Source organism: Mauremys reevesii, linkage group 2 (genome assembly GCF_016161935.1).
Source record: "Mauremys reevesii isolate NIE-2019 linkage group 2, ASM1616193v1, whole genome shotgun sequence".
Taxonomy (NCBI): Eukaryota; Metazoa; Chordata; order Testudines; family Geoemydidae; genus Mauremys; species Mauremys reevesii.
Genome location: NC_052624.1, coordinates 50,145,954 through 50,168,097, shown reverse-complemented (window position 1 = coordinate 50,168,097; position 22,144 = coordinate 50,145,954). Strand labels below are relative to the sequence as shown.

Here is a 22,144-nt window from a genome sequence, read left to right as displayed (position 1 = left end):
CAATATCACCTTCTTAGAGTGAAGACTTTTTTTTAATAAAACATCTCTATGAACAAATATTTATATATCTGCATAGTGTTATGAACTGAAACAATTTGAGACTTCAATTCCACTTTACCGTGAATGGAATTTTTGCTATTTCTCAGTTCAGCATAAGGAGTTCCCATTGAATTCCACTAGTTTGCAACAGAACACATTTTAAGCAAACAAAGATAAAGTTCAAAGAGCTGCTTTTCATATTAAATTGCTAATTTGCTTATGATCAGTGATGGTTGGCAGGGGGCCAGGCTATATTACAACAGTACAAGTGAAGCCTCAACAAGGACACACGAAGAAGGATATTCTGCCTTTGACATAGATTTAAAAAATATCCACTGTCATTACATAAACTGAAGATGTTCCCATTTTCCTTAAAAGTTTAGCACTGTGATCCAGCACTGGAAAGTAAAGCCAGCCCAGTTTCTGTATATCCCTGTTTCCTGTCTTCAGAGTTCCTCTCTTCATTCCAGTGTCACTAATGCCACGAGTGCCTTAGCATTGAACCAGTCAGCTCTTAGCTGACTATATATGTTACCATCTGATCTAGTGCAATCCATATGTCACCATCTTGGATTATTTATTCATAGGAGGATACATACTGTGTCTCAGACCATACATTCTTGTGCCATTTTAGTCACTTTGTAATAATGGTTGGTCAGTAGAAAGTAGTATTTTGGAGTCCCATACCCCATTATCAAACGATCCTTTGCATACATAGTAAAATAATGATAAAAAGCATGAGATAATTTTGAAACATTAAAACAAAAGAAGAAGCAAACAGAGAAAATACTCAATAGCCTGGTTTGTTAAAAACCAAACATCACCCCCTTTCAATTCCAAAATATATATCTATTTAGAAAGAAAATGTGCAACACCCAAAATCTTTCTTATGCTAGAGATTTGTGATCCGAAGTTGCCTGGTCTAATTAAGCACTGCTGACTCACAGACCCAGTTACCCAGAAGTACATTGTCTAAAAGAGCCAGGGCACTATGTATTTACATTCATTAGATTCAATTTTCACATGGGAAAACTAAAACTATGTTTCAGCAAGTTTACCTCACATGCAATATTTTCCCAAGAGATTCTTGTGAAGAAACTAGGTATCTTAGCAATGCACTGTGTTATAATTCATACTTACATCACTAATTCACATCCAGATCAACTAAAAGGACTATTCCAGGTCCAAAGTCAAGTAAGTTCATGAAAAACAGTAGTCAATTCAAAAGAAAACAGTTAAGGAAAATAGTATTAATGAGAGTGACAGAAGCAGCAAAAAGTATTAAGCTTCCATTGTTAGAAGGAGTTGACTCACTCACTATCCGTTGGTTGGCTTGTTTTTATATTGGTAGTGGTTGTGCTGTTGGTATATAGTAGGCAACCATATATATTGCATAAATTGGAAAGTTTCTTTTTAAAAAAGGGTAGGAAAAAACTGAAAATGGTGACCACTGAGTGGACATACAAAACTGTTATACATTACTACCAGTGATAACATTTTACACCCACTTTGCACAAATATAAATGACTACAAAAATTGCAGGTCAGTGGAGACTCGTGCCCTCTGTAAATGCTTATTAATCATTATAATGGTTACTAATAATGTTTAATACTGATATTTTACACACTCCTAAGGTGAAATCCTGGCTCCATTGACTACAACATGGAGCCCATCCTTAGTGCGGACTACTTCAACTTTATATATTATAACATGCAGAACAGATACTTTTCACACAACACAAATCATGAATCACGAGCAGTCTATTCACAATTACTAGCAGAGGTGGAGCTGAAGCAAAATCCTGGCTCTGCGTATTCCCAGACATTGTGGAAATGTAAATCAGAATCTGAACTTTATGGCTTGGACCATCTCTTTCTCCAAAGCTGTGCAGAGTTCGCAGATCCATGGTGATAAGATTGTCCTCTCGTATTATGAAGAAATAATTTCCATTATCATATTTTTTCCAAGGAGTTAATGACTTGATACTGTGGAAGCTTCTCCTTCACTTATAGTCAATGGTGTAAACATTTGTCATTAGTTTTATTCATTTGTTTCATTTTCAAACTATTCTTTAGTAAGAGGGCTAAGGTGACAAAAGATTAATCTAGGATCTTGATTTCAGTCCCAGGCAATTCAACATGGGATTGGAAGTGGTCTCTGATTTCTCACTTCTTGGACCTTTGAATCTCCAGAGCATTAAAGAAGTGCATGTCTGGGCTTTGGAAAGGCTTCTCTTTGTTTCCTGCATAGACTTTTCTCAGCACAGCTTTGGCAGCCATCTAGGAGCGAAGGATAAAATTCATGTGTGGGTGGGCACAAATGTTAATCGTACGAGAAATGAAAGGGAATCTGAGATCCTTTCAATGCAGCCTTCAATTAGGTGTAAACATACCAGTGAAGTTATTGTGGTTGGATAGCTGGAAGCTGGGGGCAAAGTGTGCCACTATACACAAAAATGATGTATAATCAACTGCTTTCCTATTAGAGGAATAAAACTCTTCCACTACATACAAGGAGGTCTGTGCCTACTCTAGGTTATAATTAAGGCAAAGGCAGACTTGTGCACACACAGAGAGAACAACTTTTCCCATTTTTAAATTGGTAAATTGCTTTCATTTATGACTAATAATAATTTAGGCCCTGCTCCTGCAAATTGTTCTTTGAGGGATGACTCCCACTGAAGTCAACAAGGCCCTGTGACGACATTGAGATCTGCCTGCGTGCTACAGCTTTGGATAATTCTGCACAAATTTGAAGACGCGAGATTGAAAACTATGATGGAATTTGAGCATAGTCTTCCTGTTGGACCATTTAAACCACCATCTACACAGTACATATTGAAACTCAACTTTAAGTAGTTTATTTTTATGTACAGTTCATTTTTTGTCTGGAAATAAAATATCTTAATACAGACAGACTGTAATGTTTATATGTATAGCTCTCAACAATACTTTAGCTGAATAAATGCTTTGTACATAATTCTGTCTTTTTAATGGAGTTTACAGCTACATTGATAAAATGGATTCCTCATTTCCTTGATTGTTTTTAACCAATAACAAGCAGAGAGACAATTACAAGTTAATATTGATAAGCAGCTCAAATAACACTGGTTAAACTATGTACAATACAAACCATTCATACAAATGAAGACTAGGATATTGAATTTGTTACAATATTTGTAATAAAGATAAGACAGCCACTTATAACTTACATGTTGTCTAACAGGCATTTTCCTTCTTGCAGAACAGTTGGAGAGTTTTTAAGTAGCTCAGCTGGTCTCAACTCTGCCAATTTAAATGTTCAGTGAAGAAATATGAAACCATAACATCTGCCCACATGTAAATTCCAAATGTCTGCTCATCTTTACTAGTAATAGGCTCCCTCCACAGAAAAAGAGCCACCTAACGCCACCTTGAATGTGCCTACTGTATGCTGGAAAAAAAGTCACTATGCTTTGCTGTGTTCATATAATAAGGAATACTGAACTCTAAACACACATTTTTCCCCATTTTAACAAGCATTTACTCCTATAGTATTATTTACCGGTACAGCTAGTCTAAGCAGTAGAATGCATGAGTGGGAATTATTGATTGGCATGTATTCAAGACTTTAAAGGAGATTTCCATAACAGTTTGTGTTAGAAACCATTCCCTGTCTAGTTAATCCTTTTGGCTTGATGATAGGTTATCCTGAAACATTATGTATCAGACAAAGAAAGCCCTGTTAACAGGAATCTTAATATGTGTGAGCTGAAAAGAGTGCATGTCTGTGTGGTTTTATTTCGAATCCATAGTGATTTACAACTAGACTGATACATGGAGCTGACTGGGCAGAAATTACATTAGATTGTTTTCCACTAACATATTTGCAGCCATTTGACAGCAGCAGCAGAGTGTAGACACATTCCAGGCAATAGGGGTGGCCTTCTTCTTTGAGGTAACAGCCCTGTCATATGACCTCTTTTATTCCTCAGGCTTCAGTCTCAGACATATGTTCATTCTCAACCTGAAGGGAAGTAGGGCGTGTCACTGTGGTAGTTGTAATCAGGACACACCTTCTGTACTAGTTTATAATCTGTACTATAAAAGGAAATGTAAATACAGATTACTTTAAAGGGCTTGGAGCAGAGCCATGACACGTGACTTTGGGTCTGCTCCTGATAACATGTTTTTGAAGGGTCATAGTTGCAGAGTGTGTTCTTGGTGGCCTTGTCAACCTTTTCATATTCGATGCGACAGTTAAAGGACTTGGAATCTTTGGCATCAATCACTGTTTGTTGTGCCAAGTCAAATTCCACTATTTTGGTTGGGGGCACCAGGCTCACAGATACATTCCCTTGGCCAGTGGAATTGTGCCTGAAATAAACGCTAAACGTCCCATTGCCATGATCAACAATTTTCCCAGTTATTAAAAGGTTTAACTTCACAGTTTTGATGTTCGAATGAAAGTCGCCCCAGCCAAACATTTTCTTAAATTTCCCAGTCTTGACAATGGGCCGTCTCTTTGCTCTGGGTCGAGGCTCTTGAAGATCTGTGGAGTTCCTCAGCCAATCCCAGAGATCTTGCTCAGAATATGTTTCTGGGGCATCATATCGCAGGTCCAAATCTGTATCATTTTCTTTGCCATGAAAAGTCTGTGATAGCAGTCGGCTGATGGACAAGTCTTTGCTGCTTTCTGTCCATATGTGCTTTAGTGTGGATTTGGAGCTGCCTGATTTTAGAAGTTCTGATTTGCCGCCATTTGTTAAATTTGCACATGTGACCTGGGGGGAAAAAAAAAGATCAGATTGAGATAGGTACCTACAAAACCCATTGTTCCCACCTGAGGCCAAAGAGCTTGGAGTTCAGAATTAAACAGAGTTAAAATTAGTTTTAAAGATGAGCTGAAGTATATACTCTATACTCAAAGTAAAACAGAACAGAAAGATAATTTGTGTTGTCTTTCCAAGGGGTCATAATCTATTTCTCTTTAACACATACAATGCCCTTCTGAATTAATCCATAAGGCCCCATCAAATTCCAGCTCAAAACCTACTTCTAATGTGAAGTCAGCAAGCAGTCCAACAATCGACGATTGTTTCTGTGTGCCAGTTGGGGATAGCTGATTTTTCTGATTTAAAAAAAAAAAAATAAGATGCTGTTGAACCATCACAACCACGTTGTGCAATAGTGAGCGTGTGCAGTAGCAAGTGTGTGTAAGCATGTGATCTTATTTTCAATACCCACATGCTCCCTCCTTCCCCCACTTTTCCCTTTGGTTTGTCACATTCACTGGTTGTGCCTTGGCTTGAATTGAATTTATATACTCTTTAAGGAAGATACTGTTTCTTACCATGCCATGCCATGGCTCTCACTTTACTGGGGTGGTTATTGCATTGAAGGAGTAATAACAATGTATCTATGCTGCTGCAACCTCCTACTGTATTAATGTGCATTAGAAGTCTGCACCTGTATAAATGCAGTTCTTCCACTGCAAATGCCCCTTGTCTGAATAATCCTTACGTGTTTATTCAGTACCTAGCACATTTGGGGTCTCTGATCCTGATGCTGGTGATGGGCTGGGATCCTGGGGCTCACTTCTGATTTATATCTTATGTTCCTAAAGCTCACACTTCAGGTTTTCAGCCATCTATCTTCAGGAATTAAGAAAGGATTCCCCACACACATTTGTTCTGAGCCTTTTTTATCACCTTCCCCTGAAGCATCAGGGATGGCCATGGATGGAGATGGGACATTGGACAGCGAGGGCCAGTGCTCTGAGGTGGCACTGAGCATTCTCTGTCTCAGAGGCTTGGCTGGCTAGTTCTTGTTTGCATGCGCAGGGTCTAACTGATCGCCATATGTGGGGTCAGGAAGGCATGTCAGATTGGCAGTGACTTGGGGGCAGGGGGACTGCCTTTTCTCCAGTGTGTGGGTGCGGGTCACTTGCCAGGATTATTCGGGTATACGGCACTTTATCATTTGCCTGTCATTGCAGGGCATCAAGCACTGGGGTGCCTTGGTCTCTTCTATTCTCTGCATGTTGCACATAACCGTCTAGTCTCTTGTGGGCTGTAACACTTTCGTCTAATTTCAGTTGTTGGGTTTAGTGTGTGGGTGCTGGGTGGTGGTGATGGCCTGTGATAGACAGGAGGTCAGACTACATGATCTGGTGGTCCTTTCGGGCCTTAAAACTCTATGACTAATTGGGGCTTCTAGGCTATACTACAATTTAAATAATAGAGAATAATAAAGGGCTTGATCACAGCTTTTCCATGAGCCCTGCTTTAATGTCAGGCAGCACATTGCTGTGCTATCCCTGGACTGACTTAAGCAGTCACATTTCCCTCCTGGTCCTCCTGCTTCTACAGAGAAGGAGTATGCTGTGCTGGCTCTATACCCAGCATAACGTATGCTCCCAAAGGCAGTGGTACAGCTGTGCCACACAACACACTGAGAAGGAGCAAAGCCAAGGCTCTGCCCAAGACCTATCTGAAAAGTGGATGCAATGGCTCTGCAGAGAGGGTGCCTGATATCCCTGCACCACCGTGCAGCCCAAGCCATAATTCACAAGTGAATTATACAACACAGAAATCCAAGTGAGTGTTTGACTCCTAAAGTGAAGATTACAAAAGTGAGACTATCTAAGTGAAATGAACAGTCCAAAAATACAGATCAAAGTTTTAAAAAATCATGAAACCCTTGTCCTGAAATCCTGAGGCATCTAAAAACATCAGGGCCAATTTTTCACATCTGTCAGCACTAGAGAAAAAAGACCTAAGTTGCCATGTTCATTTTTCCATTCTAGCTTTAAAAATAAAGTACACATTGTCATACTTTCTGAAGGGTAAGCTGACCAGTCTTGGTTTGTAAGTGGACTGTCACTGCTCTTAACTCCTTTGCCTAGCTACAATGAGCATCACAGCAGCCCTGGCTGGTAATTTCATCATATGGATGTTTTAAGAGCCATCCCATTATTCTGTTTGCTTTTATAAATGCTTCCTCCCTTTATCAAAATGAACTGGACATATCCCCACTCCCTGAAACTCAGTGGAAACAAGATAACACGTATAGCGTGAAGCCTTCTCGCTGGTGCAATCTAGAGATATTTGTAAAGAAAGGCAGCGAATATAACAAAGATATTTCCATGTCCTGATGAACATGGAATTGAACTGTGTTGCTGACCAGATTTCTCTTTCCAGGGTAGTTGCGCCCCCTCCCAGACATGGTACATGGAATACTTAACATCATGAAGGGATGACAGGTATGATGACAGCCTTTTTAAAAAAAAATAAGTCAGTCAGCGTATTAGCAGAATAGCACCAATGCCTTTCAAGTTGGGGTGGGGACAGGGCCAAGAGAAGAAATAAATAGAATGTGCTCTTTATTTACGATTTATCCCTTGGATGATTTTTCCATCTTTTGAATGGCAGGAAGGATAAATACCACCTAGCAGATGATAGGTGGTTTGTATCTGTGTCTTAGCATCAACGCAGTGAGCAAGGAGAGAGGCTGTAATGAAATGCTCTGATGGAGCACTGGTTAATGAAGCAGCAATGAAGATATCACGGGGAGAGAGACTTAGAACATAATTTTGCAGAGGCTTATGAGGAGTGAGAGCAAAGTAGGAGAAATGTGGTTAAAAGAAGAAATGTGCCAGTCTGAATCTAAGCAGTTAACTAGCAGATTTAGTTTGCCTGCAATCTGAAGGTAGGAAATAAATTGCTTATTGTCATATTTTACTCTCCTCGCAGCTTGCTTTTTCTTCTCCTTCCTTTTTTTAAAAAACATTTGTGTTCCAGTGAGTTACATTTCAAAGGATTAAACAGCAAATTCCCACATAACAGGATCTAACACCATAAAGCTCATTTTAAAGAAAAGCCATTTTTTTTAGACCACATAAAACCAAGCACCCTGGAGAAGAAGTGGATATTTCTGAAATACTTGCTGTCGGCTACAAATCATGAGTGTTTTAAAAGCTAGTATATCTCAAGTTTAAATGGAAGTTTCAGATTCCAAGCAAGACACATTGTTTCATATCTGACCTAACAAACGCAATTGATTGTTACTCTCATTGATTTTGTAATAGTTTAAGAGCTTCTAGTCACACGGTTGGCCCTGAGACCTCTGTGATTTTCTATTTGGGTAACTGGCCGCATTCATGATTAAAGACCTGCTCCTGCCCTCCTTTGTCAGGCATCTGAGCAAAGAGTCTGACTAAACAGTACAAGAGCACCCAAAAGGGCTAACAATACAATTCATTGCTCATCAAAGTAGTATTATTTGCAAAATGATAGTATCTTGTTTTCAACCCTATAGCTTTTCCCCATACTACTACTGTGTTGTGTTGTAACTATACATATATTCCCCCCCAGATGTGCATACCATGTAGTACATAGTTTGGCTAATACAGCCATGTGGAAAAGCAGGATTTATTTTATGATTTTGTTATATCTGTGTTCACATCTACCCAGCCATCTCAAAACCATCACAAAAACTGTAACATAATTGTAAGAAAACATCCAAACCTATGACATTTTGCATGTTTCCTGAGTGAAAACTATTGCACTTGAAAATGGTCCCATTTTAGCTTAAAAATATCATGAAAACAGGACCAATTTCCAATACTCAATGAAATGCAAAAAAAAATTAAGTATTTTAATTTGTTGTGAATATGTCTTCATCCCTAGAGCATGTACATACAGTTCAAAAATACATGTACTATACCATCCATTTTGCTTTCTCTTCCCCCCATCTCACGGAATATATATCAGGTGCCATTTAATTCTTGATATGTTCTGCACTGCATTGTTTATCATACTGCAGTAGAGTTCAGTGGGACACCTCTCAGTTGGAAAGTTACTTGGGTAAGTTTTTGCACGATGGGGGATTTGTAGTATTCCCTATAATTAGCATTGGACCTATATCAACATCACAGTAAGTGTCAAGATTTATTTGGGTTGTACTATACACAACATTTCCAAAATCTGTACTATGATTTAAGTTTCTATCACCAGAAGCTCTTTGGACTGTCTCTTACTATAGGTTTATATAGTGCCTAGCACAAAGGAGCTCTGATTTTCATTGGGAGCTTTAGGCACAACCATAATACAAATAGTAATAGGAAAAGTATGAAATGCTGACAGGTATACCTGCTACAATGCATGTCATTAATGAAGTAAAGATCCAATTTTTTTCTTCAACAAAGAAATGCTTCCAGAAATTTTTAAATGATTACAATCGTGGGGGGTTTCAGGTGTGCAGAAGGGAACTACAACAAAGAGTAGAAGACATTTGGGGGCCTGATCCAAAGCCCACTGAGGTCACTGAAAGACTCACAATGAATACAATGGGCCTTGATTCAGGCCTTTTAGGTGGAGAATGCATATTTCCTCTAGATAGAGTCACTAGACCCTCTTGGTATCAGAAATCACACTATCATCTGGTCACTCTTTTCCCATGAATAATGACAAATTGCTGTTCAATATATTTTTTTGTAATTTTGGACAGTGCTCTCAGTGAAAATAATATACAAATTTTATATTATGGAGACAACGTATATTTTCATGACTATGGAATTGATTTGTATGTCCAGTTTCACTGAGTTTCAACAAAACACTCCAGTCTTTGTCTGATCCTTTTAGAGACTGAAGAAATTTTCACAGTGACATTAGATGTCACTGATTAGACATTAACTTCATTAGATGTGTTTTTCATGAGTATTATTGTCTCACTTAAGACTCCTTAAGAGAGGGTAACTCATTTACCTCAAAGCCTTTGGGGTTCAATTTAAAGACATCCCTCATGCACATGAATCTATTGCCTACTGTAGGCCAAACCTGGATGCTTGAGATCAGATACATTTTTTAAAAAATCCAAGTGGTGCAAAATGACTCTTGATTTCTTAGTCTTTCATTATACTGTAGATCTATTACAGTTCATTATATATAATTACAGTATTGGTTTAGAAATTATGTATTTATTCCTCTGAGTGTATGAATACTTGAGGGCAAATGGAACTGTAAACAAACAATCTAATACTCAAGGTAGGAAATTTCTCTCCTCAGGTAAATAACTAATCAAAAAAACCCAAGTTAATTTTGGCTGGCATACTGTAGTAGGAATTTGTCACCTCAGTGTTTGCATATTCACTGTGTCGAGCAACACAGAATTCTGACTCCTTGGCCAGATGCCTCAAGTACTTTGCTAGTACAGGAATGTGAACACAACATAGGTCTAAATGGCGCTCGAATGACGAGACACAAGCACTCAGAATTCTCACCTAGATCCAATGTCCACCCATAAACATTACTGTTTGTTTATTGGTTGATGGGAAGATCTGAAGATTTAGGACTCTGTTGTACTTTGATCAGCTTAGTAGTAGTGGCTCAGCCTAGAGCCATATGAGTAGTATAGGGTAAGAGAATACTACTGGGTAAGAGAAAGTGCTGGATAATATTGTTACTATGAATATATATTACACAGTGAGTGGTTGGCACACAAACTAATGCCAATGGCATTCCAAATTATAATTTAAACAAAGAAATTGACATTAGAATTTGATAGAGAGATGATTATAATAGATGGAGTGAAATACAGAAGAGGCCTTGTGATGCATTACAAATTCATATTTTTAAAGCAGAGGAAAAACACATTTAAACAAAAGGTCCTGCTGATTAATATTTCACATAAAAAGTCCTATCTTTTTATTTATAAGCCTTTCTTGCTACATGACCAGATGGCTGGAGGTGCATGTGTTGACTGTACATTATCAAAATATGCAGCCTCAGAGAGTATTCTTGATTGAACTTTTCTAATGCCATAAGTGAGCAGGGGCATCCATTAAGCATTCCATTCCCCATCTTCTGATAATATTCAGTCAAGTAGCTGCATGAGACTACGCACATTACTTATCCATAAACAAGGAAGATGATTCCGCCAAGAACAGTTTCAATTTAATGGCACACTGCAGGAGAAACTACCTCAGTTAGTTACACCATGCTGAGGTTCCAGTTCTCAATGCACATGATCAACTGAATCCACTAGAACATCCTCTGCTGTTGATGTCACTGCACATTCCTGGGAAACAAAAGGCACATTTCTTGTTCTTCTCATATCAACACTGATCAATATGATCCCTAAGAAACAATGTTGCAGAAGGTGTCTAAACTCTAAGACCCAGATCCTCATTTGGATTAATTAATGGCATAGCTCCATTTATACCAGCTGAGGATGTGGCTCTACAAGTTGTTTCATAGTTCTTAAGTAAATAACCAAGAGGTTAGAAAAGAAAAGGGCTTGGAAGAGAACCAGGACATTTCTCTGCCTTGATGTGTCATGAGAAGAAAACACATGAATGAGGGGAAATTGATATTACAGCATAAAAAATTATACTTAGGTAATAAAAGATAATATGACAATAAAAATACTCTGAGACCTAAGGCTGAGGAATGCCCTCCATGCCAACTACTACACACTGGAAATGTGCAGTCATCCATACTAGTGAAAATACTGTCTGAGCATTGCTGACAGGGTCAGAGATATCTTGGGCAGGACCAGTCAAAATTGTTTCCATTAAAACTGTTTTCCTATGGAAAATTGGATTTTTAATGGAACAAAATTTTTTGCAGACCATGTCTGCTTTGTGCAGAAAATTTTTGGTTTTCATCAAAAAATCTGACATATAGTATTAATGCAGATGGTCATGTAAAGAAGTTATTTCCACCCTTAATATCCAGGTCCCTAAAGATCTTTTAAAATATGGCCCCAAGTGACTATTACAGGTATAATGTCCTATAATATAATAAAAACAAATAACTGATTAAGTACAAATATGTTTACAATTGTTTTTATGGAACAATTTTAACAGAGCGTTAATAACTTTTCAATTTAAGGGACAAATCGTCCCCACTAAATTCAATGGCAAAATTCCCACAGCAGCAGAAGAGCTAGAAAAGTGTCTGATGTTGTGTAGTTTGTTTTCATTTTCTTGCATGATAAAATAATTATGTCAGAATGTATGCTGTTTGGCTTGTAAACCATGTCATTTCTCTTTCAGTTTAGAAGACATTATGCCATCATGTGCAATATAATAGTCTGTAAACTGAAAGAAAACTGAGTTACAATACACAGAGTACTTCCTCACATTATGATTTTATAGCTCTTCATTTTTGCCTTAGAAGTGTGAGAAATTCAGCCAGAATGGTTCTAATGGCTGAGGTGCAAGTGAATTTATAAAGATTTGGAGGAGGATTGAAATGTAACTGTATGAAATATCCTATTAACTCTTGCCCTCTGTTTTACATTTTTAGAAAGAATTTAAACTAAACCCTTGAAGCCTGGCGCCTATGTCATCATTAAAGATTTTTCACTTCAGTGGATTATGACTTTTGAAAATTCATACCAGCTCCATTCAGCAGGGGATTAAATTTTCATGGAATAAATTAAAGTGGGTTAAAATGTCTAACAGAGTTTTAAAACCACTGCTTTATACAGGCATCACAGAGTTCTGTTAACTTTCAAATGAAACTCTAGCTAGGTAAATAACTTTTGTCAAGGATCTATTGCTCTCATTCCTCACTCCTGTAAGCCCTCTTTTATTAATATTGGCTTGCCATTTTCTACATACATGCAGAAAGAAATATTAAATAAAATTAGAATATAGCTGAAAGGCCACAGAGCAATATTTTAATAAAAATCTGTACTGAAGTCTGATTATATATCTTCTTGAACACGGTGTGTATATATGTGCGTGTGTATGTATATATATATATACTGTGTTCAAGAAGATGATCTTTTTCACACAAGTGAATAACCACATAGGTAGGCTGAACAAGGTGAAAAAGACTCTACGGCTGTCAAGAAAATAGCAGTTCTGTGCTGTCTGACCTGAGCAGGTGACAGTATTCTAAAGTGCAAAACATTGTCCTCTAGTAATATATTACTAATTACCCACATCCACATTCTTCATTGTTAAACTTTTCCATGAATCAATAAAATTAAAAAGCTCCCATATTAATATCAACGTGAGTAGTCCATTACTGCTGTTTGTGAGTCAATGTGAGTAGTCTATTACTGCACCATATTTTTTGTAGAGAAGCATTAGAATATTCATATAACTAATCCGCTTGATAAGTGGATTATTCATAGTTGCATGAAGTAGCACAAAACTGCTATTTGATAAGGTTACAGTAGCCATTAATGCTGATAGAATGTGTCATTTTCATGTCAAGGATATTGAGAGCCAAATTTTAAAAAATGGTCACCTAAATTGTGCAACCATCGTAGGCACGCGTAAATAAAAACAGGCACATACACAAGAGGTAGCTCTATGGCCAGCACATGTATTCCTGTTATAAATAATCATCTGTTTTCATCTGCAGTTACCTATTGTATACAAATAGATGTATAGATGTGTACAATTCCAAAGGCACAAAGGACAGTTGTATGCCCAACTTCCAATGAAGTTCAATTCTATGTGCTTTCCAAAATGTCTCCCTTGGGGCATGGGCGGGGAGTTCTATGGGCCATAGTGTCCGGGCACTAGGAATATTCCTGGCTCTGGGATCCGGCTCTAGCAAAGTTTCCCACCTTCTCTTCCACCCCATCCCTGCCTGCCGCCTCTGGGCCATTTATAACAGCCCAGGGGCTCCCGCCGCCACCCAGCAGCTCAGCTGGGCTGAGCAGCTTCCAGCATGCTTGTTCCACGTGTCTGCCAGCACATCCTTGCAGCCTGTGGGGGGTGAGGGGGCTGTGCTGCTGCACACTGCTCCTGCCCCGAATGCCCCTGCGGCCAATGGGAAGCGGTGGGGGTGGTGCCTGGGGACAGAAGCACATAGAGACCCCCCAGCCTGCCCCGCTCAGGAGCTGCTGCCAGAAGGGGTGCCCCAGGTAAGCACCGAACCCCTCATCCACTTCCGGAGCCTGCACCCACACCCCCTCCTCACACACACCCTCTGGCCCACAAATTTCCTTCTGCACTTCCACCCCACACCCCTTCTCACCCCCAAATACCCTCCCAGAGCTTGCACCCCTCACCCTCCTCCTCCACCAACACCCCCAGCCCCAGCCCAGAGCCTGCACCCAGCACCCAAACTCCCTCCCAGAGCCTGCACTCCACACACCCTCCCCCACCCAAACTCCCTCCCAGAGCCTGCACCCTGCACCTCTCCTGCACCCCATTCCCCTGCCCCAGCCCAGGGCTTGCACCCCCGACCTCCTCCCCCTACCCAAACTCCCTCACACAGCTTTAGGCAGGTGGGGGCAGAATTTGGAGGGCAGAGTTTGGGGGGGCGGGCTCTGGGCGTTCTGGGCATCACCAAAATTTCTGCAAACCTGCCACCCCTGCCTTTGGGGGTACACAATACTCTTGCAACATTGTCTTGTGAACACTATTAGCACAGTCTTCCAATCCTTGGGGATGTAATGAGGAGGGTCAATTTTTTTCTTTGCTAAGTATGTTTGCTTTCTACTTGCTCAGTTGCTGTGTAGATGTCAAAATCTAGCAAAACTCCACTGAAAGAACGTGAGTGCTGTTTCTTTAATGCCATAACAAGAAGCCAAGCAGCAGAGAGGCAGAACCTCTACTGGGAAGCAGAGACATGAGTAGCTTCAGGGATAATACAACCTCTTGTGTTAGAATGTTGGTCTTTCTGTGATTCTTCACTATTGTCACATGACACTCATCCAGTAAATGTATCAAAGAGATAAAGGACAGTACCCAATGTCATTAGATACACGTACATGCATCATGTAATCTAATAACATTTGTCTGGCAAAGTACTTATTCACACTAGATTATCCTTAAACTTTAACAGGTAAATGTTTAGGCTAATGGTATTTTTCTCATTATCAGTCTAAGTGGATGTTGTGGAAGAATGTTCAGTAGCAGCCCAACTAAATAAAACAGGTCAGGGGCCATACAGTAGAATGCTGCTGTAGATGCATGCTATTTGTTTTATGCACTGCAGTACTTTCTTCCTACAATAGTGTCATACCTAATTAAAAGTGAAAATTAGTAGCCAGCAGTATTAATCAAATTCAATATGTGGTTCTTGGCTCTTGAGAGCGATGGTTCAATTGCTGCTGCCATCAGTGAGGTCATTAATTTAAATCTAGATGAGTAAAAAGGCCTTAGGGCATTGACACATAAGTTGAAGGAGGTTGTTCTATGAAAAATTGTTCCCAATGAAAGGAAAAACTTAAGAAGAAATATATGAACATTATCTCAGCACATCCAGCTACTGGACAGTAAGTATAATTGTCAGGGTTGCTGTGTGGAGGTCAGTGGTTATGGCACTGCAACATAACAGATTTGATACAGGGCTTTTCATTCTCAAGTTATCCCCAAGTGGTTGGCAATGGGTTAAATACTGTTTATTTAATGTCTGTGTTGGCAAATACCACAGTCATTTTATACTTGTAAACTTGTGCCAAGCACAGCTCATGTGTCCAGAGAATCTGGGAATGAGATTTTATCAAAGCCTGAGCACAAGTTTCATAAATTCTTCATATTTTCTCTTTTAAATTCTACAGATTTCCAAATGTCTAATCTGCAGTTACTTCTGTTGTACTCAGCTGCTGTGAAGAACAGGGGGAGACTTCTTGAGCCCTGCTCTTACACATGAAGCAGCTGAACACAATGTGGCCCAAGGAATCTTGGTCCAGAGGAGTAAATTATAGAGGCGTGCCCCAGTCCTAGGTGCTTCCTCCAAATGACTGGTGGCTGAAAGATCATATATTTTTCAACAAATGTTGTTTCTGTCCTAATAAAGTTGTGGTATCTTCACTCTTCACTTTTTCTATTAGAAAGAAGGAAAAATAGAGTGGGAAAGGGGATGGTAATCTGGTATTCAAACCTGACTTCACAGGGGCTACTCATATGTGTAAAACAAATTGGGATTTGTTTGGCCTTTTCATGCAGGCCAATATTTGGTTTATTTGGAAACCCACAAAATGTGTGGGATTTAGAGGTTTAGCTGAACCTTAGAAAACCACAGGCATCCATAAAATTAAGATGGAATTCTCACAAGACAAGGCTTTGAGATTAGAGCATGTCGGGAAGATCTGAAAATACTTTCCTGTGGAATAGCAGTTCCACCTGAAACCGGGAAGTGCAGGGGTCCTCAAATGAAAAAGAAGGAGAAAATAGAATTTTTGGAACAATAAAAACAAAAAAAACAACTTCATGTTTGAGTTCTGAGCAATGGTTTAAGTTGATTTTTATTTGACCACAAATCATTTTGACCATCTCTGGTTTGGCCGCATTGAAGTCATTTGGGCAAATTCTGTCTAGGCTTACAGCTGTGCAGCCACTTATACCCAGGGGATTCCACAGCAGTGAATGATGCCAGATTTTGGCGGATTGCCTTTAAGAGAATAAACATTCAAGTTACCTCGTCAAAAATGGATGAAGACCATAATCTATTGATATATTCCTATATTTGTCCAAAAGCAAAAAGTATCTTTTTATGGTCTCATCTTCTATAGTTCTGTGGCTGAGCAGCAATGGAAAACAAAATAACTTGAGCAAGAAAATTTCATTTGTTACCTGCCAACCACTGATACAAAACATAGCTTTGAAAAAATACTAAAAACCTCACTCTAAGACTTATAGTTTCATTACAATATATTTTCTAAACAACATTCAATGAGCTGATAAAAGCATTTCATTTAAATATCCATGCTTAGCAGTTCCATTTTGCCTGGTGGGAAGAAAGCTGCTATCGTCTCTTTCATTATCCATAGTAAATGGTATATATTATTATTTATATTATGTGAGAGCTTAGAGGCACCAACTGAGATCAGGACCCTATTGTGCTAGTAACTGCAAAATACATAGTATGAAACAGTGTCTGCCCTAAGGCATCTACAGTCTAAACAGACAAGACAGAGAAAGGGTTGAAGGACAAACCTAAGAGTGACTTCCCCTAAGTCACACAGTGGGACAGTGGCAGAGTGAGGCATAGACCCCAGATCTCCTGACTCCCAATCCAATGCTTTACCCAATAGATCACACTGTCTTGTTCATTCATGGAAAAGAAGTTTGTTAAATTATTTGGTAGAGGTATAAAACCAGATTAAATGAACTGAAAAGGCCACAAGTTTTTTTGGTGACACAAAGCCAGCCCAGAGGCAAGTTGTGGCAATAAAAAGAGCAGAAAACCAGCCAGTGCAGCCACAAGCTGCTGATTTAGCTCACACCCTGGGAATCTCTGACTTCAGTTTTCAGGGATTTTCCCCCTGCTGAAAGCCGTGCCAAGAGCAGTAGTTGCCAACACCATTTGCCCTCCCTCAAAGTCAATCCCCTCAGGGTGTAGTGGGCCTTGCTTGCTCATGGGAGTGCCATTTGCAAACCCCTCCACCCACGGTTTCCACTGGATTGTCATGTAATTAATCGAACTTGAATTTGATTTCTGCAAATATAGACAAAAGACTAAATCTTGCTCACCCTGCTCACATAACTAACTTCACTGACTTTTAAATAATCACACGAGTTAGGTGAGCATGATTAAGCCCAGAGTTCTCTAACTTAATCTTCTATTTTTAAAGCGGGTCAATTTAAAAAGTTTTTCCATTTCTGGCTTTTATTTTTTTTACCTGTATGGGTCAAGTCCAGTACCCACTTAAGTCAAGGGAAGGACTCCAGTTGAATTCACTGGGCACTGAAGGGAACTCTATTTCTAAAGAGAATATTTGTCTCAAACTTCTAGAATCAAACATTTCAAAATACGTTTCCGATCATGTGTCTTTCCCTTGTGAAATTTAAAATGTGGGCCGCAACCTCCCATTATCAACAGACACAAAAGGTTCAGAATCCTGGAATAATACTGTTTAACAAAGCTATTTGGTTTCTTGTAAATTAATCTTTTTCACAGTATTCAACTTCCTAAGCAAAGTGGCTCAAAACCGAAACCAAATTCATTATCTTAGATAAACTTGATCAGTGGCAATATGGATAGAAACTGGATCTTAAAAAACAGTATCTGGTATGTGCAAACCATCTATTATAAGAAATAAAGCAAAGCTGTGGCTTTTTGATACAGTAAATGAACAAGTTAAGTATACATGTATCTAAGCATCATTAACCAGTTAACAGTTTCTTATGGATATGACAGTTGAGTGGGTAGGTTCATATCCCCAAGGGGTGTGTATGTGAATGTATATACACACACATACACCTTGGGGATATGAACCTACCCACTCAACTGTCATATCCATAAGAAACTGTTTTCACCAGGTTAATACCAATTTAACTATGATTACACACAACAGTACGCTACCTGGTGGCTGGTAATGTTAAGTGCAGTCAGAGAAAACACATATTTACCAAGTGTGTGTTTTGTAAGAATGTTATTGCATAGTTTTACTAGCAAAATCCTGATTATTTACCTGTTGAGCTCAGGGTAGGCCAATATTTGAAACTATAAGAAACCCATCACAATGGTATATATGATTAAATGAAAGCCTGAAAGCCGCCAGTATTTATCTAAGAACAATATAAGCCAGGGAGGGAAACTGTGAGCCCAGAACAACACAATCATATTCAGGAATGACTAAAAGAAAATTGCTTCTCTGTGCTTCACACGGAAACCTGAAACTTCACACGAAGGCAAAAGCATTATGTTGTTAATGATATGTACAACTTTTGTAATAAAACCCAACACAAGACAAATCTTGAGTTGTTTGGGATTTTCCTGGCACTTAGGAGGTGGGAACTTTAGACAAACTGAAACCAACAAATGTTCACTGAGCCTCCTAAGAACTGTAACTGCCAAGATTCACAAGTTCTGTTTCTGATGAGAGAACTGTCAGTAAAACAGCCTAATCCCATAATCCCTTGATGACTGGAACTGCCATTGGCTTCAAGTCAGAATTCTCATCTGGAGGTCTTGGAAGACTAGACCCAGTTTTTCAGACTTGGACACCTGTAGTAAGACAGCTGTATCCACATCTAGTCTGAAAATATCAACCAAAGATTTTAATTAACACTGGCATTTCTGAGCCGATTCCTGTTGACAGTGTATGGTTAAAAACAACACTGCATAGTGGAGGATGTGGCATGGATGTTTGATAATGATTTAGAGACCCTTAGCTCTAGGTTACCAGTTCAAATACAGCAAAGGTCAATAGTGATCAACAGTCTATTGGCTGATGGGTAGTAGTATATGTGAACTCAATTAGTGATCATAGTCCATTTCCGAACAGACACTTTCTGTATCACAAACACCCAATTGCCAGTGGATGCTCTTCCTGGTAATCTGTTTAGAGAAAGAACAGAACTGGCACTGAGATTGCCACCCATTCAAGAGTAAATTAAGAATTATCATTTCATGGGTGAAACACATGTTGGAAATTTGCCCTGCTACTGCCTGAGCTTTTCCTGTTTGTGAACTGACCTGAAAATGAGGGATGTCAAATTATTATAGGTCTAAGGTGATGATTTCATTTAAAGATTATTTTAAGTGACCTGCAATTCAGGTGAGCCCAACCTAAAATTGCAAATAGGCATTTTTTATAATTAAATAGGTGAGACCAGATCCTCAGCTAGTGTAAACTGTAATATTTGTGGGTTCTTATGAAGGAGACTTAGACAAAGCTGAGAGAGATGCTTATTATTAGATGTAAGACCTAGACTATCCGTGAAGTCTGACTGCTGTCTGTGAGACTCTTTGTATCATGGCATTGCCTTGTGTTCTGTCAGACTAGGTGGAGCCCACTCCCAAGTATGGCTCTCTTTAAAAGATTTCCTCACAGCTCTCCTTTCCAAAAAAACATGAAGAAACATAATACACAACAGTATATATACAGGTAAAGAAACCTAATAATGCACTAACAATTTTCTATTAGTCTTTGAGGTGCGCCTGCTCAGTTTCATGGATCTTCGTGTCATTGCTTCAGTCTCTACATTGTGATTCTAAGTACCTCCCATGCTTTTCCATCTCCGAAGACTTGAACTCCTCCTTCTTCCTATCTCATGTCTTGTCTCCTTGTCTTCCCTTCAGCCTGGGATTTGTTGAAGGTGTCTCTTATTCCATCTGTACATCAGTCTCTCAGCAGTGAAAATCTCATAGGACCTAGAAGCCAATTCTTGAGAGACCTCTGCCTTTTTTGACCAAGTTTTTCCCATCATAGATACGGGCATGATCATGTTGCTGCAAACGCTCAAGTTCTCATGACCCCCTGTCATATTAAACCTTTTGTTTAACAGTTTTGTTTGTCAGGTTTTTTATACATAGTCAAGTCATTTTTATCAGTTACATCAATTTCTACAAAATTAGGCATTTTTGTTTTTAGTTTTCTATTGAATAGAACCTCTGTTGGTGGAAACCCATCAGCTGATCATGGGATGCATAACCAGGGCGTCTTGAGTAAAAGTAGAGAGGTTATTTTACCTGGCACTGATGCAACTGTTGCTGGACTTCCGTGTCCAGTTCTGGTGCCCACAGTTCAAGAAGGATATTGGTAAACTTGAGATGGTTCAGAGAAGAGCCACAAAAATGATTAAAGGATAAGAAAAGATGCTTTATATTGATAGATGCAAGGAGCCCAATATATTTAGCTTAATGTAGCAGGGTGGACACCCACTCCTGCCAGGAGGGGCTTAAAACAGCCCTAGGAAAGGGTTGTCGCAGGAGAAAGCAGCCACTGAGCTGATTGGGGGAATCAGGCAGAACTGCAGCCACACGCCAAACAGAGCCCAGCTGGTCCCTACAAGAGGCTGCGAGCCAGGAGTCCAAACAGTCTCTCTCTAGCTGTAGAGGGAAATGGGCCTGGCTGCAGGGAGATAGAGACAAGGTACTGGGAGTGGAGCAGGGTTGGGGGAAGGCCAAGGGAGCTGGGGAGCTCCAGACTGGAAACCCCCCAGGCTGTGGCCTAGTACAAGGCCAAACAGGTACTGTGGTTGTAGGGGACAGCCCAAGGCTAGACAGAGATAGCAGGCCCAAATCCCCCTTGCCAGTGATGAGTGGCATACACTGCAATCTGCCCCAGAGAACAGGGGCTAATTGGTGACTGGCAGTAGCCTTACACTGAGGCAAGGTGGGGATAGGGGGTGGGGGTTCCCCTGGGTGGGGAGGCCCCTAGACTGAGGGGTTACTGCCAGAGGGTCAGCACCCCAGGGGTCCTGGGAGCGGCATGGGGGCCAGCAGTAAGGTGGATTGATCACTGGCCTGCAGAGGATGCTACAGAAGCTGGATGAGCTAATTCCTGACAGAGACCAGCAGGAGGCGCGGCAGGGTTGAGTCTGCATGTGTACACTTAATAAAGAGAATGTTAAGGTGTTACTTGAATACAGTCTATAAAGTACCTACACAGGGAACAAATATTTAATAGTGGGCTCCTCAGTCTAGCAGAGAAAGGTATATCACAATCTAATGGCTGGAAGTTGAAGCTAGACTAATTCAGAATGCAAATAAGCCATAAATTTTTAATGCTGCAAGTAATTAACCACTGGAACACTTCACTAAGGATCAGGGAGGATTCTCCATCACTGACAATTTTTAAATCACGATTAGATGTTTTTCTAAAAGAGAGTCTCTAGGAATTTTTTCAGGGAAGTTGTATGGCCTGTGTTATATAGGAGGTCAGACCAGATGATTACAATGGTTCCTTCTGGCCTTGGAATCTGATGCTTGTTCCTTGTAGCCTATGTATATCCTGAGATCCAGTGGAAAAATTCTGTAGATATTCCACTGCGGATAATCTACTAGTGGTCAAAAGTCCACTTTGCCTGTAGTTGCCAATATTCCTTGATCTAAAAATGGACTTTAAAGGGCAAATAAATGGAATCAAGATTATTTTGATTCTCTTTGACTTATCTTGGACATTACTAGATTTTACCAATTTAAAATGCTTTATCTTTCCCATTTTAGCAGAAGATAGAAGGTTAAAGGAATAAAATACAAGCACCAGCTTAAAGTCCTCGCATTCAAATGCATATCCTCATTTTATAACACAGTGATTGCAACAAGACCTTCATAATTATTCTTCTCCACTGCCTCCTTGACTGCATCATTTCTAGAAAGAAATCTAGGCATCTTAGTAAATGCAACTAATTTTAAATCTATAATATGCCTTACTTCAGTTTTTCTGAACCATGGTTTCCCCTGATCCGATCCAATTACTCC

General features: G+C 39.6%; 1 protein-coding gene across 2 annotated transcripts in view; it reads right to left on the bottom strand.

Moving 5' to 3' along the window:
- Positions 1 to 2,985: 2,985 nt before the first annotated feature.
- NXPH1 (neurexophilin 1) overlaps positions 2,986 to 22,144 on the bottom strand; it is a 167,897-nt gene continuing 148,738 nt past the window's right edge. The window contains exons 4-5 of one of the 2 annotated variants that reach the window (XM_039521517.1): positions 5,074 to 5,148; positions 2,986 to 4,801 (exon numbers count right to left, since the gene is read on the bottom strand). In XM_039521517.1, coding sequence (XP_039377451.1) covers positions 4,040 to 4,801; positions 5,074 to 5,148 — 837 coding nt within the window. In that variant the 3' untranslated portion in view covers positions 2,986 to 4,039. The remainder of the gene's footprint in view (positions 4,802 to 5,073; positions 5,149 to 22,144) is intronic. The other variant, XM_039521518.1, reaches the window with a different exon arrangement.